The sequence below is a fragment of the Chlamydotis macqueenii genome, chromosome 3, assembly GCF_036417535.1.
Source record: "Chlamydotis macqueenii isolate bChlMac1 chromosome 3, bChlMac1.mat, whole genome shotgun sequence".
In the NCBI taxonomy this organism is placed as follows: domain Eukaryota; kingdom Metazoa; phylum Chordata; class Aves; order Otidiformes; family Otididae; genus Chlamydotis; species Chlamydotis macqueenii.
This window is the reverse complement of record NC_141558.1, coordinates 81402454-81429982: the sequence shown is the minus strand read 5'-3', so window position 1 is coordinate 81429982 and position 27529 is coordinate 81402454. Positions and strand designations below refer to the sequence as shown.

Genomic DNA, 27529 nt, shown 5'->3' with positions numbered 1-27529 from the left:
TTACACAATTGCAGATTGCCATTAAAAAGTATTTTCATTTTTAAAATGAAATTGATTATATTATTGCATTTTGTAGTAGAAGCTTCATTATGCATTTTTGGCAAGGTTTTCCTTTTCCTTTTATTCTCTCTGGTATTTCTCTTAATTATATAGATTTCAATACAGATCTAGTTTTGTATGACAGAGAATAATAGATTTTGCTTTTGTCAGGAGATAAGACTTTGTTTAGAATAAGTAACTTTTCAGTTGAAACAATGTTGAACTTGTTTATTCCACTTTATTTATAGGAGACATTCAAGTTCTATGTGGAAAAATGGAGGAAAAGAAGATTGGAAGCATCATGAACAGACAGTCTTTTATGCTTTAGTTGTCTATGAAATTGTTTAAATATTACATTCAATAAAAGAAATTAAAAAGCATGTTGTTCTGTGTAATTTTTAATATAAATAGTGTGTTTAAACAGCACTTTCCATAGTTGTAATTGATAGAAACATTCATTATTAGAAATGCTGTTAAAATTGCTAATGAGATATCAAGCTGCAGCTTTCTAGGCTATCTCTGTTTTGATGTATGATCTGCTATGACCTGAACTGTATTTTGGCTCCTGTTGATTTACCAAATATATGTATATCAAGAAAGTTGCTGAAGGGGTATGTAACTGTAACCTCAGCAGACTGTCTTATCCTGTGTTGTTCTCTACCCAGTCACTGTACTTTGGGGCGAAAGTAGAAGGGTAAAATCATCTTCAGGATTCATCTGTATCTACACAGAAAATAAACACATCTTTTTTTAGATTTCTCCTAAATGTACTTTTTTTGTGTTAAGTATCTTATTAGGGCATTCAATATTACAGGTAAAGACAGAATACTTATACCTTTTACACTAGATTGTGTGTTGTAGTTTTATAGCGTCTTTAATTCTCATAACGGTTCATTCAGCTAATTTTATGGATACAATAACTGCATATGCATGAAAACACACCTTTTAAACAAAGCATTGCCCATTATTTGCAGAGGTAGCAGTTTACTTGCTGGAAGACTGGTGGGCATGCTTTATTTGTATAAATGTGGGAGTAAACCTACTGTGATGTGAAGTTTTGCAGTCTAGAGTTGTGGGATCATGAAAATAAGAGACAAATTACAAAGGTTGAAAGACTACGTAGAAAATACATCCATTCTCTCAGTGGAGAATGGTGGAAACTCAAGAATGTGCACCTTGGTGTAACAAATGGAACCTGGTGTCTATGCAGTACCTCAAATAGGTTTTAATGAAATAAAAACTTGTTTCTGTGCATTTAATAACTTTTTTATTAACCTTTACATTTCCAGTTAGTTAACTTTATCTTTCTTAGGCTTTCCCACATAGGCACACTGTGGTGGTTAAAAACTCACATGTGCACACAAGATTTTGGTGAAATTTTGAAAGACTTGTATGGTAACCTGAATGTGTCAAAGTTAGAGAGAAATTGAGACCTAATTTTTTAAAGTAAAATTTCCAATTCATTAACTAGTATATTTACAAATACACTGGAAATTCCTGCTGTACTTAAAAAATGAGGCATAACTAATCAGGGGCTGAGGGGAGTGGTAAATTTTGCTTTCCAAATAAACGGGGTGAATCCTAGCTGTGTCGGATCCATTGGGGGTGTAGTTTTACAATTACCTTTGTTACTTCACAAGCGTAGGCTTGACAACATACTGCACCTACGTGGCTCTAGCCGTCTGGCACCCTTTGTTCCTGGGTTGTCAAGATAAGGCATTAACATTTGAAGTTTCATTCATAGCTTAATGGTTGTGTGCCCTATCTGAAAGCAAGCCGAGGCAGTAGTCAGTTTATTTCATTTCACAAATGGAGATTTTTTTTTTTCTAAAGCGGCAGCTACATTACATGTGTTTCAGTGTAATAGCAGCGTAATTGAAGACTATGTCAACTAGTTGGCAACCCTTTCTCTAGTGCCACAGCTCTTGTTTTTAGAGGTCATCTCATGAATCTCAGTTTCACAGCGGCAGCCATCTTCCAGTAAATGGAGTCACAACTGAACGTAACTGGAGGCAATGGGCCTGTATGCTTTTTGCGCTAAGCTAGCATGTAGGATAAGGGAGAGAATATTACCTGAAGCAACCACCAGGTCATCACAGAGGAAGTTAGTTCAGATCTGTGGATCTGCTGTTAACTTTTTGACAAGGAGGTGGAACCCCATGTGGTCATGGACCGGATGCAATTGATTGTCAGGCGCTGCATCCATCCTTAGTCTGTGCTGTGATAGTGGCAGGTTGTGTTTGCTGGCTGCTGCCTTCTGAGGCAGAAAAGATGGATGCAGCACCTCAGCCAGATGCATGGCTGCATGTTGTTGGTGCCCATGCGTGAGGTGTGACCATGCAGCATTAGCACTCATCAGCGTGTACGTGTTTTTCTTCCAACTTGCTTGGCTTGAACAGAATAATACCCTGAAAGTTTATAGTTACAGTTGTGGAAATGGAAAGTAAATTTGATAGCCTGTAACTGAAGAATATGAATGAAATTTTTTTCAGCTCAAACATTGCATTTTGAGTGACCTCATGGAAAGCTGTGGGCTGAATGAGCTGGCAGCTGAGCCAATTAAACATCAGTGAGGCACTGCAGGAGTGTGAGACCAAACAGTGCCAGAGTTTCATGGCAGCAATGGCAGGATAATGGGTGAAGGTGCATGCTGACCACTTAGGATCATGTTGCAATAGCCCTGGCCCATGGAGCCTTGTGGCAGAGATGGGAAAGCAGAGATTGTTCAAAGGATAGGCAAAGGCTGCCATTACGTGATAATATTTATGATTTTCTGTTCCAGTAAATGTTTCATGTACAATTAAGAAATGATTACACAGAGGAGTGGAGTCTCTCCTGTCTTTAAAATGTGGTACAGTGAGGGATTTGTGCCACTCTAGGACAAAATTATCTCAGTCTGAAACAAGGTTATACCAGGAAGGTTTTGCAGAATTGGCATTTGTGCCAGCTCTTCTAGAATATGCTTGAAATGATAATATTTCTTGTGCATTGGTGTGCTGAGACTCAGGCATTTCAGGCATGAAGAAAAACGCAGCTTAGAAGGTTAATGTTTCTTCACCAGATAAGTAGGCAGTTTCGTTATTTGTTTCTTCATATTCAAAGAAAGAGACCTGTAAGATGACAAAATGCAGAATGGCAGTCTTGCAAACTTGTCTTGGTGATTTATTAGTCCAAATATCAAACATACTCTGTTATACTGACCATAGCACTGTCATAATTCAGCCCCGATCAGGACCAGACTACGCAGTCTCTCTCTTGCTCCCCCCACCCTCCAAGAGAATGGGGGGAGATGATATAAGAAAAAATGGCTCGAGATTTAAGATAAGGATGGGGAGAAATCTTTTAAAGTTAGCATTACGGGCAAAACAGACTCGACTTGGGGAAAACTATTCATTTATTTCTAAAACTAGCAGGAGAATGAGACAGGGAACAAGATAACCTCCCCCCACCCTTCCCTCTTCCCGGGCTTAACATTATCTCTGCTACCTTCCCCCCGGCGCAGCACAGCGGGGAAGAGGGTATGGGGGTTGCGGTCAGTTCATCACCTGTTGTTTTACACCGCTGTGTCATCGTTGGGGGAAGAACTCCTCACATTCCTCCCCTGCTCCATCATGGGGTCCCACCCCACGGGCCACAGTCCTTCGTGAAACTGCTCTGGCATGGGTCATCTCTTCCACAGACTGCAGTCTCTCCAGGACAGCTGCCCCAGTGGGCCCTCCATGGGTCACAGCCTCCTTCAGGCATCCACCTCCCCCAATGTGGGGTCCTCCATGGGCTACAGGGGGACAACCTGCTCCACCATGGTCATCACCACAGGCTGCAGGGGAATCTTGGCCAGGAGCCACATTACTTCTCCCCCTCCTTCTGAACTGACCTTGGCGTGCAGCCGTTCCTCACAACAGGCTGGCAGACACCTCTCGGGATCCTTTTTACATCTTATTCACATCTCATCTCCTCGCCACTTCTTGCAGCCAGGCTGTGCCGAGTTGGGCCCAGTCAGCTGCCCGGCAGGAGGCCAGAGGGTGAGGCCTGCAAGGCCCACAAGGCTCGCGCCTCCCCCTCTCTGCCCCCGCTCAGCTGCTTCACATCTTCTCTACTTTTTTTTCCCTGTTTTCCCCTTCTTAAATATGTTATTGCAGAGGCGTTACCGTGGGACATTCTGCTACCAATTGGCTTGGCCTTGGCCAGCCACGGGTCTGCCCTAGGCCTGTCTGAGTCCACTGAACAAAGAGGAGCAACTTCTAGCAGTTTCCTACAGAAGCTACCACCTTAGGCCCCCCCTTACTAACAAACCCAGAACAAGCACTTATCCCGTTAAAGCAGAAAAGGATTCTTTGCCACCGGCTAGCAGGGAACTGGGATTGTGCAAGGCCCAGACCAGGTGTGGTGTCTGTGAGATAGGAGTGCGCTTTTCCAGAGGCCTCCATGGGAAGCCGGGAGCGTGCTGACATGAAATGACCTGACACATTACTGTAAAAAGCAAATTGTGTGAGTGTGTATATGTTTGCATAATAGTGAGTCTTGGCTGGGGCTAAGAGGACTGGAAAAATCTTGCTGCTTGAATTGAGATGACCTAATCTCACTTCTGTGCCCTGCGCCACATTATGGACTTGCTTCTTTCCCCTACTCCCCTGGAGGGAGGGGCAGGAGAAGGGTGCTTTTTGGTTTTTGAGCTCAACATGGGAAAAGTTGCCATGTTAATGACCAATATAGTCATTTTGCAGGATGATAATTACATGCTGTCGTTCTATCCTTATCTACTAAAACAGGTCATTCAGTTCATTGTCTCCTGAGACCCTTCTCTATAGCAAGAAATGTAGCTTGGTAGGTTAGCAGCTGTCTTTAGACTTTCTTGTGATGTACCCTCTGTTGAAAATTAAGTAACTGCACAGATCGTGTCTTTGGCAGTGACAGCTCAGAAGGTTTTATAGACTGAATGCCTGAGTCAGCAGGATACCAGCTGCAGTTTACAGTAATGAGGGAGGATCCGAACAGTGAAGGTAGGATCACGAGTGCACATTGACACAGGAATAGGCTGGAAGTGTATTCCACAGAGTGCTACCCTATCTATTGCTTTTCTCAAAGGTGTGATGCTTCTGGACTCTCCAGGAACAGAGCAAAGGAGGAAGTGATGGATGTGACCAGGAGGTTTTGCTGTTCAATGTGAGAAATCTCTCAGCATCTAGAAGGAACGTCCAATTTCCTGCATGAGTATATTGTTACTGTAAAGGTGAAAAAAAGTGTGCAAGTAAGAAAAAGCTGAGCCTTTTGTCATTGAATTTAGCCCTTTTTAACAAAAAGATTTCTCTGCATTTCTTAAAATTATTCTCAGAATTTCTGTGTAAAGTCAACTGCAAAAAGATATTTCCATTCCAGAATGACTGCAGCCTCTGATGGTTTGCTGGTACTTCTGTGAATCAGCAATCAGAAGAAACACAATATCATTTCAAGTTAGTGGCTCCAACTGAGACTGTAATGTAATCCAAGGGCATCTTTCTGTGTATGAGCGTGCAGATCCTCAGCTACAGGAGAAAAGTTCCGGGTTTCCCATCAGGTATGGAAATAAGAGCAGATATGGAAGTTTGAGGTTTGAGTTTTCTCTTCTGTTTCCTGTAATTAAGAAAATGAGATAGTAGAAACTGTCTTATGCTGTGCCTGCTATAGATGGGGGATTCCACATGGATCTACTTTTAGATAAAACTATTAATGCAAGGTTTCTCTCTGATACTCTTAAACCTCTATGTTACCTCTATGTGTCTAATGCTTCACAATTTCTCCTGTGATTACCCTTACAAGACTGTGATAAAGCAGGGGTGTCTATACAGTTGGTATTGTCTGCAGTGGTAGCTCCAAACTTCTTTGTAGTTCTGTGTTTCTCATCATTATTTCACTCAGCTCTAAGTGCCGGTGAACTCAAGGATCAGGAAGCAATGAACCCCTGTTTCTCACAGAGAAAGTGATAAGTCTTGAAAACCAGCAGCCAATTTAATGTTTGGTTTTGTAAGTAGTTGGCTTCTGCTGTTCTTCATGTAGTCTGTGAGACCACGGCAAATCTGTAAAGTGGGGTTGTGGGAAAAGTTGTAGACAGCAGAGATTAATCTTGAGGAGAGGAGGGGGGATTTTTACACAGAAAACAGTTTGGGCTGGAGGGAAAGCAAGATAATGTGGACAGGGTGAGGTTAGCCTGGCCAGCCTCTGTTGAGGATGTCAAAGAAGGCTCTGAAAGGCTGTTTTGCTGGATGCTGGATTTTATTTGTAGGAAAGGGGCTATGAAAAGTGGCTATCGCCACGGAGAAACTGAAAAATACCTAGGTGGGAAGGATGAGAGTTGGTATTGTGGGTGGTAATAAGAAGACAAAGCTGGCAGCTTCAGTGTGATGCCTTAAGCATGGCTGGATTTGGAGTGAATGACTGTGAGGGGAAGGAGCAGCCACTGGCAGTTGGGGTTGATGACACACCACTGTGGATCTTTGCCTTTCTCATGGCTCCCACTGTCTCCTCCTCAATCACTTCTCCTTGAAGTTCACTGGAGAAGAAAGCAGTGGCAGCGGCAAGGGCTGCTAAGGGTGAGCTGGCTGCTTAGCACAACTCAGTGAAGGAAGAGGCTGTGAAGGACTGATCAGAGCTGCTGAGCCAAGCCTGGTACTCTCATGCCTTTCCATCATGGGGATTCGCGATGATACTAGTCCTGTAATTACAGCTGGGTAACTGAAGATGCAGGAGCAGCATCACGTGCCAAAAAGCCCAAAGGAAGTTTGTTCCAGCATCAGCCTCTTAAACCTCACACTTCTCAAATTTGAAAGCAGCCGTAGGAACACGTGTGTTGTTAGTGCCATTTAGGGTGGTTCTAAAGATGAGTCTGAATACGGGACAGCGTTTAGCATTGGGGCAGTTACAATTTCTTTGCATGTTCTGATATGGAAGTTGCGGCCTGAGGTGAGGCTCCAACCAAAGCAACTGTGTTAGGTTGCTGAGCCCGCTACTTGGCCATGCTCTGAAAAACTTTCTGCCTCGACCAATATTAAATCAAGCAATTACCCTTGTCACATGCAGAGTTCCCTGGGATTTCCTTCTGATTAGTTTAGCCAGGAGCTTGAACAGTTCATGTGTGAAAGGTTAGCTCAACTGTAAATCTTGATCATCTCTAGCAGTTGTCCATTTTTAGGGCCCTCAGAACCCTTTGTAAATAAAATTACACTCTAAAAATTGGAAATATGATAGAAAGTGTGTGCTCATTGGAAAATCAATTAGAAGTCATATATCCATAGACTTTGCTTAAACAAGGTACAAGGTTTTTGCCTTCCTTCATGGTTTTGTTGGCTCAGCCTGTATTTCAAACATTAATGCTCAGAGTGAAAGCTACTGATACCACGTGTCGCACCTGGTTAACTGTTCAGTGTTCCAGGGTGGAGGAATAAGCCCTGATCAAGTGCAATAGCTGAAAATAAATACATACATATATAACATTAAATGATTTAAAAAAAAAAACAAAAACAAAAACAAAACCTTTAGTTTTCCATCTTTTAAAATAGTTTTAATGACAGCCATATTTTCATCATGTGTAGTATATATAAAATACTGTACTCCAGTTGTTTTTATGCCCAGGAATACAATTTCTGCATTTGAGCGTCTTTCTCACTGTCATCAATAACATTATAAATTTGTCTAAATTCAGCAAGTAAAAACAAGGTTGAAAACTATGTTTTATACCACTAGCTGTAGGGGGCATAAAATTACGGTAATTTGTGGCTTTACTATTGTCAGTCATGTACAAGAGTTTTTTCCAGTGGAAACCTATCACGCGCCTGGCGCTGAACATACTGCAAAGCTGCAAGGCATTTTTCCAATACAAAAGCACTGAGAAGTTCCCTATGAAGTATATACAGCTGAAAATATTCATTCACCTTCCTTTTGTCTTGCTTTTAGAAGAGACAAACCTGAAGCAAGTGTGTCCAGTGTGTTTGGCAGTGCTGAGCTCTGCTGTTACCAGACAACCCACTTTTCTCGGTAACGATACTTGGAGAAAATGTGTTTTTTTTACACAATTACTAGTAGGAGTTGTGGGTACAGAGGGAAGGCAGGGAAGCACGTACAGCATGCGATGTGAAGGGCCAAAGCCACTGTGCGCTTTGGGAGCACTGCGGGACTGGTGGGAGGGTGATGGGTTTTTGACTGTTCCCACTGGCCTGAAATGCCCCTGCAGCACTGTGGGGAGTGGCAAGTTGTGTCCATATTGCTAGGAACTACAAGCCAAAAAGTTTATTGAATTATGGGATTAAGGGGATGCTGAAAGAGAAAAAAGGAAGTTCTTGGCTCTCTGCCTTTCTCAGCTGCGATCAGCATGTCTTGAGGTGATGTACCCACCACCTGGGAATCCAAGGTCTAATGTAACCACCTCGGAATCCAAGGATTGCCTTGTGTAAGGTGCCATCCTGCAGCTGGAGGCAGGGCAGTACATGCCCTGTTTTCCAAAGTTTTCAGTTTCTGCAGCACGTTTTGCTGCTGCCTGGTTTGGAACTCCATTTTTTGGCTTTGTGCCTTTCTACAATTAGTTGAAGCACTGTCACAAGGTGATTAGCTATTTTTAACTAAGAGTAGTAGAAGATTTGAGGGTTTGTTGAAAAGCAATCATTAAGCTAAGACTCTGTTCTTTTAGGGCACTTTGTGCAGCATTGTGAGAGGAAGATGTTTGCTTGTGTCAGGGTGGGGCTACTTTTTTTTTTTCTTACTTTCTTAGTGAAACTTGAAGTCTTTTTTATGAAAAAAAAAAAAAAAGGTTTCTGTGGTTGTTTTCTAAACTCTTCCCCTAGCCCCAGTAAATGAAAGTGAGCACAGGTACTCTCTTGAAGAATGGTGGCGTTAACTGATAACTAGGACGGGTGTTTAGCATCACAAGGCTCTGTACGCTTTGTTTTTGACTCTTTGTGAGTGTTTATAGATTTCCAGTTGCTATGTATTTGCTTGAAAATTCAGTACTGAAGTAGTAGATGACTATCTTGTGGGCTAATTTGCTTGTGTACAAAATAAAAACTATTTTTCAGGCAGGTGGCAGTGTTTGGTTACTCATCATATGGGTTCTGGCCAGTACTTTAACATTTATGCCTCTAAACCCATTTGTTAAACATGAAAAACTGAGGTGAGGCAGAAACAGTACTGAGATATGCCAGGAATCTTGGCAAAATACAACCCTGATTAGATGCTTAGAAAGGAGCAAAAGATCTGAATGTGGTGTTGATGGGAGATGTTGGTTCTGGAACCATGATATGAAGGTTGAGGGGCTCTGTTAAGTTGCAGTTTCTTAGCACTGGAAGCATTAAAAGTATCAAATTCTAACCGTGAAAGAAAGATAATGCCAACAAAATTTGCAATTCAAAATTAATTACAAAATAAATATCAACAAACAGTTTTATAATTAATTCTATAAATTGGCAACAGCACTCTTCTAATTTATGAATCTGAAATGCTTTCTAAATATTCCCTGAAAAAAAACCTGGGAGCTATCCTAAGCATTACAGTTGTGTGTGTATATGCAAATGTACACAATCTATTCACGCAGATACCTCTATATATACATATTAATATGAACACACACACACACATATATATATATATATATGCTTGTTAAAGCTCATCAGTTCTTAAAAGGGTTAAGCGGTTTTAAAATTACCTCAACGCACTGCTTAAACATTGTTGCCTTAATTAATAGCTGCTAACATATGAAGGGCTTGTCTTGGCTCTCAGAGTATAAAAAAAAAGAAGCAGCATGTCACAGAGCTCCATGTACACTGCTTCTTGTCTACTGCCATTAAAATTAATCATTGTGGCTAAAACCTGAAGGGTTTGTTATTTCTGGTACGAGTGGACATACCAACACCTGTAATTTCTTACCCATAGAGTCTCCTTGCATAGAGTATTTTCTGTGATTATTTTAAAGGAATGTAATTTTTTTTTTTTAATGAAAAAGGATGGATATTGATACTTGTTACTGATTTAGCATTTCTGAATGCATTTTGCAATAAACAAATATGGGATGAAATTTCCAACAGCTACTTATTAATTTAGCTTGGCCATAGTGAAAGCTAGTCCTTTCCAAACGACGAGTCGAAAATATTTTGGAGGACTGCCCACTACCCACGAGCCAACATGCAAAGCAGTGATTCTGTAATCCATTTTCCAGTGCTAAAAAAGTTTGTCCCTTTTGCCAACTGGAGACACTGCATAAACTTGTATTGGAGATTGGAGAAGAACTTCCCACCTCTCCCTGTGTTAAATATTCTTAGTAATAAAGACAAATTTTTCTTATCTCTTTCTTTACAGATAAGACACCACTTTTAATACATAGAGGTCATGTAACAACACACAGCTGTGTTGTCCACTAGTATTTTTATAGTATCCATGTAACCAATTTGGATTTTTTAAATTCTGAATTTGATGAATTTCTCTTACAAATATCATCGTTGCTTCTTTTTGACGTTCCCATTCCTAAATGTGATGTCTATGCAGACTGAAACCCCGTAACATGTTGGAGCTAGGTCATGCACCGGGCAGTTCAAACAGCAGTTGGGCAAAACAACTTGGGAACTCTGCAACCCATTAAACCTGGTGCCATTTCAAAACTAATTTTGCGCTGACCTGGTTGCCTGCAGTAGCAGGGACCATGACTTAAAGCTGAGGAGGTCTTTTCCAAACTTGCTCAGGGAGGATACAGGAGAGCAGACAGTAGCGGGTGAAACCTTGGAATGGCAGCATTGTTGGACTGGCGGGCAGAGCTCTGCTCAGATGGCAGATCTGCCTTACCACAGTGCTTCAGTCCGTATCAAACTAAACGTTGACATGTGCAGAACAACAGCAGGATGAGTTTTGTGCAGTGTCTCTGTGTTGCGACTGTTGCGGACTGCCGTAACTTTGGTTATACTGGTATAGGCAGCGCAGGCAAGAGGGCACACCAAGCCTCTGCTGACCCAGGGGAGTCTAAGGAAAAGGAATGGCTACTCTGAAATTTGGAAAGTAAAGGTGTGCTGAAATTCAATTATGATGTTTAGCCTTGGTTAGAGCTCCTGGGAAGATTTCTGTTCCCTCTCTAACCACTGATTTTTGCAGCAGCAGCAGCTCCACTGTGGAAGCGTGAAACTTTTCCTGTACACAACTAAGACGAAACAGGACACGAACGCAGAGGCCAAGGCATACAGCATGATCCTCACTGGCTGAGAGGTGCACAATTCCCCCTAAACTTGTACAATTTTTCAGCTCCTGGTAGTGCGAGTGGGGCAGGTTGTGTGTCATCCACCCACTCTTCCCTGTGCTCTTCTCTGTACACAGCCCCACGGCATGCTATTGTTAGGCACGAACACTAATTGCTGGTATTTCAAGGCTCCTATCTTCTTATTGCTAAAGCCTGTAACAATAATCACAGCCTATATTCCCCATCTCTAGGCATCAAGGAAACAAGATATGATCATAGGCAGCGTGCTAATGCGATTGTAGTGTATAGAATGTGAGCTTTTCTGTGTAAACACAGGCCTGGCCACATCCTATGATAGCTCTTCCTACACTCCATACGGTAGCTGTTCCTAGGCTTACCGCTCAAGTCCCCATTATGTATACATCTACCCTTGTCATAACACCACCTCTGAAACACTCACACCGCTTGGTCCTGCCGCATAATGTTAAGAGGGTGGAATTTTAAATTGAAAAAGGCTGTTTAAGTAGTGTCAGCAGCCTGACTAATTTCACAAAAGGAAGAAAATTCAAAGTTAAGGCTATGGTATATGCCTGAAGATTTCTGTGCATGACAATATGCCCCTAAAATTCAGAGCTGTCCCTTATGTCTTTAATTTCTCCCATTGTCTCTCTCCTTTTTTTTTATTAAACATCAAAGTGAATTCACAACAGAGAGTCAGCCTAGAATTTAATCCTCTAAATACCTTGAAAATAGAGGTTTAGACTAGAAGTACCAATATATACCCTTAAAACTTCAGTGTAATATAAAAGAGATTCTAATCACAACAGATCATTACAAAGCAGAGTAAACCACTTTAAAAAAATTAAATGTCTTAAATATAATAAAAAGGAATAATTAAGAATCAAACAGGAAGCTGCTATTCTGACAATTTAATGATGCTGAATTGGACTGAAAGAATTGGCTTTGCCATTAAAAGGCAATGAAAATCTGATAACTTCAAAATGGCACTAGGATCAGATCAAGTGGGTTTTTTTTGTTTTTTTTTTTAATCAAATGCAGCAGAACCAGAAAGAAATGGTAGAATTCACCTTAGAAAAACCTTGGAGTGTTTTGGATTCCTACTGCTGCCTGAGGCTGAAGCTGCTCTTTTTTCAGACCTGCTTAACATCTTTAGAGTAAGGTATGCCTGGGAATTTTTTTACTATGTGGAACCTGGGGAAAGTAATGTGGCAGTCCTAATTGCCAAATAGAATAATAAAATATTGATGTTATTTCATTCTTATTTCTTAAAAAAAAAAAAAAATGCATAACAGTGTCCAGGGCACTACAGCCGATTACACTAGGAGTTTTCCACTGTGTGCAACGTGTAAATGAAAGTAGAGCAGACAATGTGCTTTGGGTCTATGTATATAAGCACAGAGATACACATTCAAACATTTAAAATCAAGCAAGATAATCTTATAAAATGCTCACAACAAGCGTACACCTAATTTGCACATGCACTTACCATGACTGTGTGAATTGCAGCCATTTATTTACTGTTACTCATTTTCTGAGTATTTCGTCCTATGGCTGAGCATAAGTAGGTGCTCAGCTACAAGCAGCATTTCATAGATTTCACTAGATTTTTAATTACTGGAGGGGCAGGTTGGTGTTTTCTACATGAGAATCTTAGGAACCAAACTTGGGAAATTGCTGTGATTTGTATGGAGAAAGACGTGATTAATAACAATTGGTATGTATTTATACTTTAGGAAAAAATCCAAGAAGGTGAAATAAAATTATCTGGTACAAGAAATCATCTGTACAGTGAGAAATACTCATTTTGGGCAGCAACAGCATCTAACTGAAATACAAAGGCAAAGCCTTAAAACACATAAGCAAATAGAAACAACACAGAACTGTTAACAGTTGTGTTTCCCATTTTTGCATGTTCTTCTGAAGCATCAGTGAAATCTTGTGTCACTTTCCTCTACCCTGTTCTTATGGGTGCTGAATGTGACACTTGCCACAGAAAGTAGTGTTTCGTGCCTGCTGATCCCGCTTCTCTCGGAACTCTCCGAATTACATACGTGATCACTATAGGTTCAAACATTATGGACTAAAACATCAGTGATTACCAAGTGGGATGGGTCTTTTTAAAACAGTGGCCCATAGCTCAGAATATTTCAAGGTGTGGAAAACCCGTAAGCGTCTTGTCACCTATAAAACCCCTATGTCAAACTCGCAAATAAGACAACACAACCCCGCTGGCCCCAGGCTGAAGCCCCGAGTTTTTCCGGCGTGCGTGGAGGAGCTCAGCCCGGCTTCCGACTCCTGGAGTTCTGCTGCCATCCCGTGGCCGGCCGGGCCGGCGTTACCCGGCGCTCCCCGCAGGTCCCAGCTGTCCCCCCTGCGCCACCAAAAATCAGCTCGTGGGCTTTCCCCTGGTTTCTGCAAGGGACGCTGTCACCTGCCGCCTCCTCTGCGTGGTTTGCTGTTACCAGTCTTGGTTTGATTTCTGCTTGATGAACCTCAGAGATAAGTAGTATAGCAGCAGGAAGCTGCAAATGATGCCAGTGAGGATGAGATAGCTTACGTAGAGGGGATGGGAGTCCAGGTCCAGAGCCCGAGTGACCTGTAACCATGGAAAATGCAAAATTAGGAGCGGACACAGAATTTTCATGCTGGATCTCTGAAGTGTGTTTTACGTGTGAGCTTCCCTGGCCCCTGCCGGTTTTTTCCCCCTTAGTTTCCAGCTGGATGTGACTGTCAGAGTGGTTTGATAGCTGCTTACAGCTACGCTACGTCTAGTGGCTGCGGTATTTCAGAGGAATACAATTCAGCTTCTGAGCAATTTCAGCAAGCACATAGTTGGGGCTTGCAAATAAAATAATTGCCCTTTGTTATTATTTTTTTTTTCTCTCTTCCACTGAAAAGAAAGGGATCAAAGGAGTGACTGCTGTAGGGACAAATTTAAATGTACCAAGTGTAATGCAACTTCACATATTGATTTAGTGCTTGCCAAATATGAGGCTTACAACATTTACTTAAATAAGACAAGCACATAAATAACATTTTGATTAGTTATCAAATGTTTTTAACAATTTTTATTAGTGACTTACAAGTTTCCCAGGTATTTGAAAAGTAATATTTCCAACAGTCATTTCATATGTGAGGTCAGTGAACTGAATTTGCATCATGCCTTGAAAACTCCATCTGAGAAAAGAGATTTTAGAAATCCAGAATGGAACTAAAAAAAAGAAAATGACAGAAAGAAAGAAAATCATATATGTACACAAAACTTACTTGAGATCTCAAAAACTGCTGTGTTGCTGCCAAATATAACAAGTTTGTCTAATTTCTTGACAATCAGAGGCTGCAAGCATGTAACAGTTTATTATCGAACAAAATAGCAGATATACTTTATATTATTATGTGGAGATGGAAAATAATGAAAGAACCAATATCAACAGTTATCAAACTCCCACTGTCAACTAAGTCTCACTGGAGCTCAGTCTTTATCTATAATAACTTATACTGAAAAAGTCAGTGACCATGTAACAATCCAGCCTTTCACTAGTGCTTTTTTGACTGAATTTATTGTTACCTCATTTTCAGATGGAGAAACTGATGTAAAATGAGCGATCTGACTCCACCATCACCTCCCGAGAAGACAATTGCAAAGGTAGGAACAAAGCTGAGTTTTCCGGCACAGCACTCACAACAACCAGTCACTAATGAAAGTCATCCATGTACCAGTTTGGCATGATGATGGGAGCTTTGTCTTACCTGTCCAGAGGTTTTCCAGGCTTATCACAAAACCACCACTCAGGTAGAATGATGTGAAAAGGACATTTCCAAAGAATGCTGAAAGCTGTAATGTTGGCAGCAGTGCTGCCATCCAAAGTGCCATGGTGCGGGCACTATATACAGCCAGCCACACAGAGAGGAAGTTCAGCAGGAAATGTTCTGGTTCAGGAATGAGGTTTGCCAGCCAGTAGATAGGAATCCCATAAATTACAACAAAAGCGCAGTGCTCTGGGAGCTCCCCCAAAATCTGTTCAGGAAGGGAGGGGGGAAAAAAAAAAGAGGGAGGAAAATAAGTTGAATGATAATCACAAAACCTTCTGAAATGCACCTCAATGTACTTATGGATTATTTATAAAAACTATAGGAAATATTCCCCAATAAAGCAATCACCTTCTTGTTAGATGTTGTCAGTGACATGCAAAAACAATCCACAACAGAAACTGAAATCCTCACTAATTTTTTCTCCAGTTGTGACAATTCCTATAACTAATTGTTAAATTGAGAGGATTCTTGTTACAGATTAGATGTCTTGTTTTATTACAATTTTGGCAGCTTCTAAGAATTTAAGACACTTTCCCTGAGAACTGGTGTGCTTGATAGCAGTAATACTCTTACTGACTCATCACAACTGTATGTTTTGTCCAAATTTGGTTGAACCTAGTGTGAGATCAAATTTGAAACAAATTTGGCTGTTGGTCACTTCCCTGCTTTTTCCCAACGGCAGTCCAGCTAGTAACTGCTTAACTCATTGTAAGACAAAAACAGGCTTAGGATTTTCTCAAATATCTAAATATACTTATAGAGAGTCCTATGATTATTTCTTCCAAAGATGGTTGCTACTATCCTCTAATACTAAGATTGTAACAAATTACATCAATTTCTCTATGAATAATATGCAATCTTTGTGACACAATGCAAAGAATATTTTTCTCTGACAATCATTAAAAAGCATTTAAAATCTTGTGCAGAAATGGAAACCTAAATTACAGATGCCATGGCAGGCAGAACTCATCTAACGGTGGCAACATCACAAAGAAGCGGTTATTCTAAACCCTTATGAAAAAGATAATATCGTTTTTTTAATGTTCTCACTTATTTCCAGAAACCCTGGTTCTTTATGCGCTTAATACAGTTGTTTTTCTCTGACCAGTACAGGCCCAAACAACTACTGGAAATGCCACAGTTAGCAGCTGGTCATTTCTGTTTTCCCTGTGCTTTAGCATTTAATATGAGTCTTTTGTTTAAAAGATCAATACATATAATCAAACTTTCAAAGATGCTTCATAATTAAATGTGTAGGTTTGTAAAACTGTCTAAACCTCCAAATTTGAGTTTGAGAGTTCTCAAATTTTGGAAAAAAAACAAACCCTGTGAAAAATTCTTCTTTGGCATTTCTGGAGTGGGATCTCAGCCGTGACTTGTGGCAACAGACCTAAAGTAGTGTGAGGTTTAATCCATTAATGCTAAGGAAGCAAGAACGATAGCCTTAGCTAGCAGACACAAAAGAATAAAGTCTGATATGAATGTGATCATTTATACAACAAGGCTTTTGTTTGTTTGTGTTTTTTAATGTTAAAACCAGCTGCGTGTATTTCCTGGCAACAAAACCAATTACCTTAGCAAAGAAGTATGGGCTAACAGAATACATTCCATCTTCCAAGTCATGGTAAAGCATAGCTCTTTCCGAATGACCTGCGGGGTACGAACAAATAGGTTGGTTTCATCTTAGGGTTGCATTAATATGTGTAATTTTTTAAATTGATTTAGGAATTTTCTGATTTTGATTGCTTATAACATTTACAAGAAAACTGACACTTACACTTGGCAATAACATCCAAAATCACCGTGAATGGAATTAGTGCACCTATCATGTACAACAGCGCTGTTGTGTCACGAATAGAGAGTCTCATTTTCTCATGGCCGTAGTACAAAAATCCAATTAATAATGACATGAGAAGGGCCTCAGATCCATGGATTAATAACGTTGAAAGATCTCTGAAGTCATTGGAGACTTGACGACTAGGAAAACAGCAACAATGACCATAAGGTATTGTACTTACTAAAGCCAGTACTTACTAATGCCAGTTATTTTCAGATACATTGCCCAAATGCTCTGCTAACATCAATTTGTGGAACTGTGGTTCTGTAAAGGATTTTTCCTAATCAAAGCTATCAAGTGTCTGTAGCTACCTGGTATTTCAAATATGAAATGCTGAAAGCTTGAAGGAAGGCAAGAGGGGCAGGAAGGTTTGATTTCAGAGATGCAGAAGCAATTACTTCAGTTACAGAAGTCTCTCTGTTAAAAACCTGTAGCGTATACTAAAAGCAGCTAATACTGGTAGTGGTGTCACACATGTATTAAACCAGTTGATTGTATTTCTTTTGAGTACGCAAGTGCGAGACCCAACTACAATACACATCTGTGCTGGCTATAATGAGTGAAGCCTCCTGGCTTCAAATCTGAGGCAGAGGTGTGAGGGTGGCGATGCCTGAGCCTACCATGCAACTGCCTGGGCTTGCTGAGGGTTGAGCCACCATACTTTGGCATAGGTATCAGGATGGCAGTCCCCAAAATGGGATGCACATTCCTGAGCCTGGAGGTTCCTGCTGCCACTTAAAGCTGCAGGCTCCCAGCGGTATGAGCTGGAGCTGACTGTCTGGAAGGAGCCCTGGGGCAGAGAGGTGGGGCTGTGCCTCTGGCTGCCGTCCTGCTCAGGGGGCTGGGGTGAGGAGGCATGGCAACACCTCCGCTCTACGGCTCACTCAGGCCTAGCGCTAGCTGTGCACTTCCAGCATGCACCCAATTCTCATTTTGTCCCTCTTTCTTATGCTTTAAAATACAAATGGGCATCATACATAACTGTTTAAGCTGGAGATAAGGTTACCTTAATAATATAGTGAACTGCTTTAAGACTCCTGGTAACTGATCACTTGAATGGTGAGGCATGTTGATAGCCTCTTCTGAATTTAAATGGTAGCTGCCCAAAAGGAGAAAAAAAAAAATTATCACAGGCTCTAGCTGTTATTCCAGATCTGCTATATGACACAATTTTCTTTACCTTTGGTTGCTGGATGTGGTTGCAACATTGTCTCCTTCAGTAACTTTCCATAAGAAATCATCAAAATCTTTGACTTTTTCTAGGAACAAGTTGGCAAGAGTGCTTGCTCTTTTTCGGCTTTCCATCTCCTTTTCTGTGGTCTGTTTATCAATAGTGGTCAAATCAACTGCAAGACATTATTTGACATGAGTCCATATGCTACAGATGTGATGATAACTTTATGATGTGTTTAGAATCAAAGATTTAATTGTGAACAGACAGTACGACTTTTGTGTGTTCATTAAGCTACAATGGTTAAAATTTTATCAGTTACTTTAGGTAATTAGAGAAGAACAGATTGTTAATGTGCATTTTATCTTAGGAGATGTTTCTTATCTAGTTATGAATCACTGAGAGATTTCGTAATTGTTTATTATAATATTGTAAATATTTCAGATTTTTCTAAATTTAATAGTGGCTTGAGAGGGGTGCTGAGAATAAACAGTTTGGATTTCCTTCCTGGCATGTAGGCATTTACAGTCTGTTGTGTGACTTTGACTTAAATCACATGTTTTTTTCTCCATTTGCAAAATGATAGTTACCAACTTTTTTTGTATCTTAGAGAGGTATCATAAATTCTACCTGACACTGAGAAAGCCTAAGAAGAGCATTATCCAAGGACAACATAGGAGCAGCAACAATAGTTGACTTAGCATTATCTTTTATTTAACAAAATGTGGGGGTTTTTAATCTAAACTTACAATAGTATTTTCCAATGCTGACCTTCAGTGTAAAGTGACAGTACCTGACATTTTGAGGATGCTTTTTGAAAGAACTATCGCTGCACGTTTCATAACTCCTTACATTGGGCTGATCATCTCTGTTCGGCCATTCTTCAGCAGAAGTCCATCAGAAATGAACTGCAATCTGCCCTACCTCTTCCCGTGGTCTCCTGTTTTTCTATCTGATACAGAACCAGCATTTGTGCATTTCCATTAGGTGCTGTGGCAACCTCTACCATCCTGTCCCATTTCCACCTTCCTGCTGCCCATATTTCTCTGCTCTTTCTATGGGTTCTAGCTCTGTGCATACCGCTAAATGATCTACGTCTGTTTCTCATCCCTTCCCACCTCTATGTCACAGGGGTTTCTCTCTGCAACTGCAGGCCGTAGCTACAAGTTTACCCAGGACCGCCTCAAATTCTCCATTCGCATGTGGGGGTGCTGCAAGCCTCCCTCAGGGCTGCGCTTGGCTGAGAAGAGTGCTCTGAACCATGGTGGTTACAAAGGTCTTTTTGCAGGGCTTGACACTGAAGTTAATTTCTGTTTAGCTCTGCACAGCTGATACCAGCTGGCACCTCCTGCGGCATAGGCACAGCCGAAGAGGTTACTCCACAGCGTTGCAGGTGGTGTCTGTAAAGGTTTCCTAGCCAACTTGAGTGCAAAGACCTAAGGGCTGGAACAGAATCAAATTCTGTGCTGAGAGACTACTGCCATTAGGTTAACAGGGAGAGATTCCCTTTGCACATTGCAAAAAAAAAAAAAAACTTGGAGAGGAATAGATTTGGAACCATGTAGTTAACTTTCTTTGCGAAGACGAATAAAAAGATTGCTGTCCTGAGTTTACTGTTCCAGGTATGTATTATTCCTTACCCTGGGAAACCAACTTCCCATGTTTCTTGATTCAGAAGTCAAAGAACTGGTTACAGAAAGCAATTGATCAGTTTGTTCATGTCTTTCTCAGTGAGGGTAAAACTTTCAACCAGCTAAACCACAGGAATAAGTGTGCTAACACGTGGAAGAGTTGCTACACCTGGCAGGGTCAGGAGGAGGATTATTTAAAATTGATTTTATCCATACTGACAAATAAGGATCTTATTAAAAACTGAACTTGCTGCAGTATTGATTTAAGTCAGTTATAAGGCATTTCTAAGACAATTATGGTCAATAAAAATCAATGTTAGCTGATACACTTATAAAAGCAAATGATTTACAGTAACCTTTTTTATGGCCGTGCTGGATACTAACCATAGAAATCTGCAGGATTGCTGTACCTTGGGCAGGGATAGCCTAGTTCAGTGAAATACTGGACCATGTCTCTAGCTGTTCCAGAATAAACAGTGACTCCAGAAGTCATCAGAAGAACTAAATCAAACAGTTGGAAGATATCTGACCGGGGCTGATGAAGTGAAAGAAGAACTAGTCTGTTTCCTCTGGCCAGTCTGGATAATGTTATCACAAGGTTATGTGCAGTAAAACTGTCCAGTCCAGATGTGGGTTCATCAAGTATGAGTATTCCTGCCAAAGACAATAAGTTTAGCTGTGGAAAGCAGCCTGTTTGATTTGGAAAATATGTTCTAAGTTAAATGGTGCTAGTGCAAGAAATCTCACTGATATGTTCCTTTTTTTAAAAAGTCCAAAGTATGTTTCATACCAGCATCACACAATATTCAACAATGGCAATTTCTTCCACTATCTTACTGAACATGATGACCAAGAGTAATTATTTTAAATCTTGCTCCCACTGGAAACAAGATTTTTAAAAATTTTTCTTTGGGATGAAGATTTAGGTTCCTTATTAAATTTACATTCTTCTCTACAGTTTTGCACTGCCTTTACAAATATCAGGTACATGAACATTAATTAATACAATAGTACTAGCTTTGTATCCTGCCTACTGAAATATTTTAACCTAAATGCTTGGGTATTTAGACCTCTCGCATTATGCATGTGTAAATACTCACACAGTATTAATTTAGAGAGCTCCTCCTTCTCCCAGCCTGTGCTCTGTTTTGCACCTATTCACATATATATATGAAGAGAGATGCATATGTTTGGATTTTTTGTTTGTCTTGCAATTGGTTGTTGCAAACTTGAAAGTGTTTTACTATTTTGCAGTGTTTGTGTTATTATAGAACTTAATGGCCTTAATCTGCACAAGGCAATGTCTATATACAGACGTGGTTTCTGTACTCGGGTATTACACATGGTTGAAATGTAAAGAAAGCTTTACTTATTTTTCCTAGAACTAATTATTTTTTTTTTACTTCAGTACCAGCACATGTACTCCTGAGCATCAATTCTTACAAAAAAAAAAAGACTTCTGCTTTCCTCATAATTACAAAAATATAACTTTAGACAAGCAAAAAGTTCTCAGATCCATTTCCCAGTGGAAGAGCAGATGGGAAATCTTGCTTGACAAAAGAGGCTCGGTCAAGATTATTAGTCCTTTTGATATATATAAAAACAGATAGGTGATCAAATCCTGCAAAATCAGCCATGGATTTAGCCTCATGTTTTGCTTCTACTGAAGATGATGGAAATTTCTAGTTCACCTGCAGCATGAGCCAGCCACATTAGTGAGTTGCACAAGACCACTATGACTGACTATGCAGCCAAGAAAATGACCTTCCCTGTTAACATTGCATGTGTAAACGGGCTGGGCTAGAGGAAAGGAAAACGATTTTGATGTTATAATAGACATAGTAATAGTACTTTGCCAAAGTAACTTGTGCTAGACAGATGAAAAACAAACCTCATACTGATATGCACAAATCAGAGCACTACTGTGAGGGTGACTTCAGGCAACTTTCTGTACTTTGTGTTATGGTGGTTTTAGAGACCAGTGGGTGAAGGCTCCCAGGGGACTCTGGCTCTGTCACCACTGCTCCATTGGCAAAGACAAGAGAAGCAAAAGTGGTCTGGCTCCTGAACCGCTCCGTTTACACAATTATTACGGCAACAATTACAGTATTATCTATGATCAGCTCTGATTTCAGTTTAAGCAAATGGACCAGCATGCAGTCACTGTGTCTAACTTTACACTGGAAAGGTAACCTCTGGCAGGGGGTGGTGCAAGATACGTTAAGTGTTCTGAGTATGAGCTCCTCAGGCTGCCCCAGGGGCAACTGTGTGTATGACTCTTCCCTGAAAGCTCCCATCTTTATTTACTGCCCCATTTCCCCCAGTAATCTGTGGTGGGCACAAGGAAGGTGTCAAGGTTTTGCTCACCCGGGTTCCAGAGCAGCTGTACACCAATGCTCACTCTCCGCCTCTCGCCTCCCGAAACGCCGCGGAGGTACTCGTTCCCTACCATGGTGTCTGCACACTGACGCAAGCGCAGTTCTGCTATAACATCTTCTACCTGAGGGGATCCAAAAGGTAACAGAGATAAAGCAAGAGTTTATTTGCACATTCGTGCATAGATAAGGCTGAAAATACTATTAATGTGGTTAAAATTCATCTGGATAATTCAGTGCTATCTGATTAAGAGACACTTGAAAACAAATCTTGATTTTAGAGGTAACATTAAAAAAGACTCAGTGATCAGCAATTTAGTTCTTCTTTCAGCCTTGCTAATGCTTTCTCTAGATTGTCATTTTTTATGAGCTTTGGAACAATTGCTGGTTTCTATCTTGAAAGAAGAAAAAGGTTTATAATTCATAATCTACATTAAAAAATGCCAGATTAGCTGTTCTGACTCCAAACACACAGGATCTCTTGGATAATTCCTGTCAGACACATTTTTGACAACTTTATTTTTTTTTCCAACAGCTTAATTACCCTTTTTTTCCTTTGTGAGTCTGAAAAAAACTTTGGAAGGCGCAGTTTGGCAACGAACAATAGTGTTTCTCTGACAGTCAGGTGGGGGAGCAGTCGGTCATCCTGCCGCACGTGTGCTATGCATTTCTTAACAAGCTGAGGAGTGCTGGGTTTGTTATTGATTGTGATTTGACCAGACTTGATTTTGCCTCCATGGTCCCGGCAGGTTATCACATCAAGCAAGGATGTCTTTCCACCAGCTAGAAATATTGAAATTGAAAATGAAATTAATTTCCACGGGATCATTTTGGAAAGTGATTTAGCCACATACGGAGGATAGAAGTTCTTATTCCTTAACATCTTTTTCCCAGCCCTTCCTGAAGCTTTTCCAAAGCCACAGAGACAGAATGATCTTGAAAGAAAATACCATCTGCAAGCTCATGTTCAGGAAATCTCTCTCCGCTGGAATGGAGTACGTGGCTTTAACCTTTGTCATTTCTCAGCAGAACTGGGTAGTTAGACCGTAAGGATAGCTCCATGAACTCAAAAAGCAAGATGTCTTTGTCCTCGTGTTACCTCTCTTTCACTTTTGAAACCTAGGTGAAAGGTGGTGTCCCGTGCTGGGTGCAGGGCTGGCACCTAAACGCTTAGCGAGAGCTTGCTTTGTGGAGGGAATTGTGAATTCAGAAACAGCAGCTGGAACAGCTGAATGACTAAGGTGTTGAATGATTATACAGACAATAAGAATCTTAATCATGATTGAAATAAAAATTATTATGACTTAAATAAGACAAAAAGTCGTTTAAATAATTAAGAAAGGCTGGCTTATACTCAGAGGTAAGAAAAGTAAAACAATGAAAACAACACCTGATTTGGAATTAAATAGCAAAGGATTTTTTTCCTTTTTGCTGTATGATACTGTATGTAAACACACAGAGCTCTCTTATTATGATTAGATGTCATTTATTTCTAGTCTCCCTGTTGAAAGATTAACTCCACACTTGTTTCTTAATATATACATTTTAAAAAAGAAACCCATCCATCTGTAAACCATGTATTGCTCTATTTAAGAGTGACATATTGATTGCCATTGACAATGTGAAACCCACCAGCAGTTTAATCCATTTTACTAGGGCCTTTGATGAAATAGATGATAAATAGCTTTTAAAAATACTTTGACTAGTTTGCTGAAAGGAGTTTGTGCTCAGTGTATGTTACCTTACAAAGGTGCTATCTATAACTCAATCTGTTATTTCATCACAAGCTTTCCCTTTTATTATCGGGAGAATCTTTAAGGTACAACTTCAATTACATTAAGGATATGTGCTAAGAAAAAATTCCCATGGTGAGGAGGAAGAAAAACCTCTTTTGTAGAAATAAAATTAAAATTTATTTCACAAATATGCCTTCCCTTTGAGAGAGAGCATCTTCACTGACTCACTGAGCTAACATGATGTAAGAGTCTACTGGAGACACAGTATGGGGATTTTTACTGCCAAAGTATGGGCACTTTTTACTTCAGTTTAACAAGTCACGTGTCTTCTTCTTATTCCCCTAGATGAGCTTAGACTCAACTAACCACATGGGGTAAAGACCATCTCTCCATTTGTCACCCTCACCCTGGAGAAGATTAAACCAGTCCCACCAGAAAATGAAAGAAAAAAAAGATGCCAGTAAGAAAGCAGAGACCCAATTTTAAAGCCAAATTGAAGAGGAACTGTCTTTTCTTCTTGGCAAGTTTCTCTTACTTAATGCAAAAATGATATTTTGTTGTGTTAGAATTGTTTTTATCTGAAGGGAACTCCTGCTTATGGTATGCAAGTTGCCACTGAACTTTCTTAGGGGACTGGCCTCATTTATCTCCTATGTTACGAGGTAAGGTCTGTAATTGGCCTGTTCTGAATCTGAGCCACGAAGCTGATTCATGTCTAGCAGAGCTGCGACTGCAGGCCACAGTTATAACAATACCCCACTACACCTCTGGAAACAAATAGCAAGTGTATACAAGCCATAACAAAATAGGTTTTGAAAATATTTTTCCCCAGTATCATGCTTTGTTTCCTCATGCTTTGTTTCCTCATACATTTTAAAGAATGTAGTTAAGTGACACATTTCCAATAGTTGTTTCTCAACTAGATTTTGTCATTCGAAAGACTGCAGAGTATTGCTTTTGGCTGTGTACATATGTTTTATCTGAAAGTTGGTCAAATAATGAAACTTGGTTGCTCTTACCAGTGCTTCCTATAATAGCTAGCATCTGACCACTTTGAACTTTCAAATTCAGGTTCTGGATTATTGACACATGAGAATGGGGATCTGATTTCCAGGTCCAGGGCATTTTCATCTGTGTGAGACTTTCATACCAGGGAATCTGGGATGCCATGTTAACCTAACAAAGATAGAAACAAGTCCCTTCAATTCAAACAATAAACTATTTTGCAATAAATACATGTAAAGTTATGATGTTACAAGCAAATAACATATTAAAATAATATTGTTAATCTTCAGAAATACATGGAAGAAAGTTCTCTTACAGCCAAGTATGATTTTCATGCTTTGCTTCTTATTCTGTTAATCACTAAAGCTCTCTCTGTCCTCTCTTACTTTGGTAATTTATTGCTGTTGTAAATTTTAAATGTTTAACATTTTTAATATAATTTGAAATTACACAAAACTGAAAATCATGAAATCTACTTCAAATGCCATGGTGGCACAAAGGGAAATGAAAAATTTCACTGGTTCCCTGATATCCTCCTTTTTAGTCATCTTGTCTTTGTCTCCTTCTGCATACTTCCCACCACCCCTAGCTGGACAGAAAGTTCCTCTGCCCCAGCCCTCAGACAAATAATTTGGCTCAAGATTGAGAAAAAACAGAGCCTAGAAACAGACCTCTTTTCCTAGTCTCTAGCTTTACTAAACATATTTACAATGGAGAGTTTAGCCTGCTGTCAATATTGCATCCAAGAGCATGATTCTGCTCACAAAACTTCTGTGTATTTGACTGTGCAACAGTTGTGTGAACTTTGTGTTGTGAACTTCGACTGTGGCTTTTAAAACGGCTTGCATATAGACATAGGCACTGCAGGATATGCTCCCTGCTAAAGGGAGGTGTGTAAGTTATAACTTTTACCTGGTAGTTGAGTGCTTTGACCTCAAGAATGTTTGATTTTCCACTGTATGTGAAATACAGACTGTTGTCTTCTTCAGAGCAAAAAATAGCATCCTGGGTCTTGGTCTGGAAAAGGTATTAAGTTAATTAGAACGGTTAATTACAGCACCTAACGTACTGTTACAATTTGAGTTCAGAAAAGGGGAAGCACAACGGGAAATATATTTTATGGGATATAACATTATTGTTGATGAGTTACCGTAGTGCAAAAGTCTTAAGGGTTGAAATGAGTTATCTGTTCACCAGTGTGAAACATACTTTGTTCTAGCCTCATGTATGAGGCCAAACATGCTGTGTTACGCTTTTCTATTTGCTTTCAGTTTAAATGGGCTCATTTTCAAAGTGGAGATAAATGTCACGCCACTATAAAGAGGTTGGACTCTATTTCTGGATTTGAAGAAAAAAATGTACTGCTTCAGCAATGGATCAAAATGGTGCATACTGAAATTCATAAATTATGGCAGCTAAAAATTAAGATTTGCTGGAAGTATGTTTGTTATTGAATTCCACAGGGACTCGTGAACTTGGAGGATTTACGAACAAGGAGGTGTGCAACCCTCAGTACAGCCTCTTTTTCTCCTTTTTTTTTTTTTTATTCACAATTTGTCAACTGGAACTTTGTGTTCTGAGATATTAGTTAAAACAACAGTCTCTAATTGGCTTGGTTAACCTTTTGCATATAGCTGCAATTAAGAAGTCTCTACTGAGGCAGCTTTCTGGCTTTGGGTTTAATTCTGTGGGCATGCCTGTAGTTTTCACTCCAGACAGCCGTATCTCTCCCGCAGCCTATGAGTCAGACTCATACCCTAGCCAAGGCAAATGTACCTGTTCCCTGTGCAGCAGACTCTGTCCCTGCCTGTGGTATCTTTGGCAGATGATGACCACAATCATTGTGTGCAACTCCTACCCTCACAACAAATGAGGCTGATTAATCTTTTCAGTTGAGATACACAGCAGAAAGCAACGTGACACTGAAAAGCCTGAAAAGCCACACTAAAGCCCTCCAAGCTCCCCCAGCTGCCAGAGCACTCCATGCTCTTGCTTACATTGAACTGATTTTTTTTTTAAAAAAACAGCTGGTCCCAGCAAATGTGGGAAGCTGGTTTTGCAGCCCAAAGGCATGTCCTGGGAAAGCCAGTCCAGGCCATGCTCAGGAACTTTCTGCTCCATCCATGCACTTGAAGATCCCCTCTCTCAGCCCCACCGCCATGGCATCTGAGCGTGACTTGCATGGCACTGGCCTCGTCCCCAGGATGCACTTGTGGGGAGTGAGGGCGTTTTCTGCTCCTCGTTTCAGAGCTGGAGGAGGTACAGGCTCTCCACCAGCAAAAGCCCGGTCGGCAGGCTGGCCACCCGCCCCTCCCAGCTCCCGGGCAAACGCTGTATCTGTGGGACGGCTGAGCCCACCGGATCCCTCCCAACTCCCCGCAGGTCTTACTCACCGGCGAGCCCTCGTATGTCACCCGGCTCCAGCCAGCACTGTCCAGAGAGACATTTTCAGTGGCTTCATCCATGTTGGCAGTGGAAGGTCTCACTCCCTGCGGTGGTTTGACTATCAGCTCTTTGAAAGCTGTGGAAATCCTTCTCTTGGTTTTGAGCTCAGCCCTTTCCAGGCGCCTTCGCTGCAGCACTGTTTCTTCTGCCGCGCTGCATCTCTGCAGCCGGCGTGACCCCGTGGACAGGAAAATATTCCCCTCCTCTGGAACAGCCACAGCTCAGGCTAAAGGTACATCAGATAGCGGCTTCAGCTAATCACCTATCAGTTGTT

The 27529-nt window shown here is 40.6% G+C and overlaps 2 protein-coding genes across 3 annotated transcripts in view; one reads left to right on the top strand and one right to left on the bottom strand.

The window, feature by feature from the left end:
• The window catches only part of LRPPRC (leucine rich pentatricopeptide repeat containing), a 92514-nt gene extending 91716 nt beyond the window's left edge, over window positions 1-798 (top strand). For both annotated transcript variants that reach the window (XM_086745255.1, XM_086745254.1), the window contains exon 38: window positions 288-798. In XM_086745255.1, coding sequence (XP_086601381.1) covers window positions 288-344 — 57 coding nt within the window. In that variant the 3' untranslated portion in view covers window positions 345-798. The remainder of the gene's footprint in view (window positions 1-287) is intronic.
• Window positions 799-12943: 12145 nt separating this feature from the next.
• ABCG8 (ATP binding cassette subfamily G member 8) lies at window positions 12944-27290 on the bottom strand. Its single transcript, XM_086744367.1, has 13 exons — window positions 27204-27290; window positions 25723-25827; window positions 24825-24981; window positions 22614-22852; window positions 22062-22194; window positions 20079-20348; window positions 18073-18238; window positions 17899-17991; window positions 16833-17032; window positions 16629-16705; window positions 14993-15260; window positions 14326-14453; window positions 12944-13838 (listed from the first exon to the last, which is right to left on the bottom strand). Exons 1-13 carry the CDS (start codon window positions 27273-27275, stop codon window positions 13701-13703), a joined length of 2046 nt encoding a protein of 681 aa, XP_086600493.1. The 5' UTR covers window positions 27276-27290; the 3' UTR covers window positions 12944-13700.
• Between the last annotated feature and the right edge of the window lie 239 nt (window positions 27291-27529).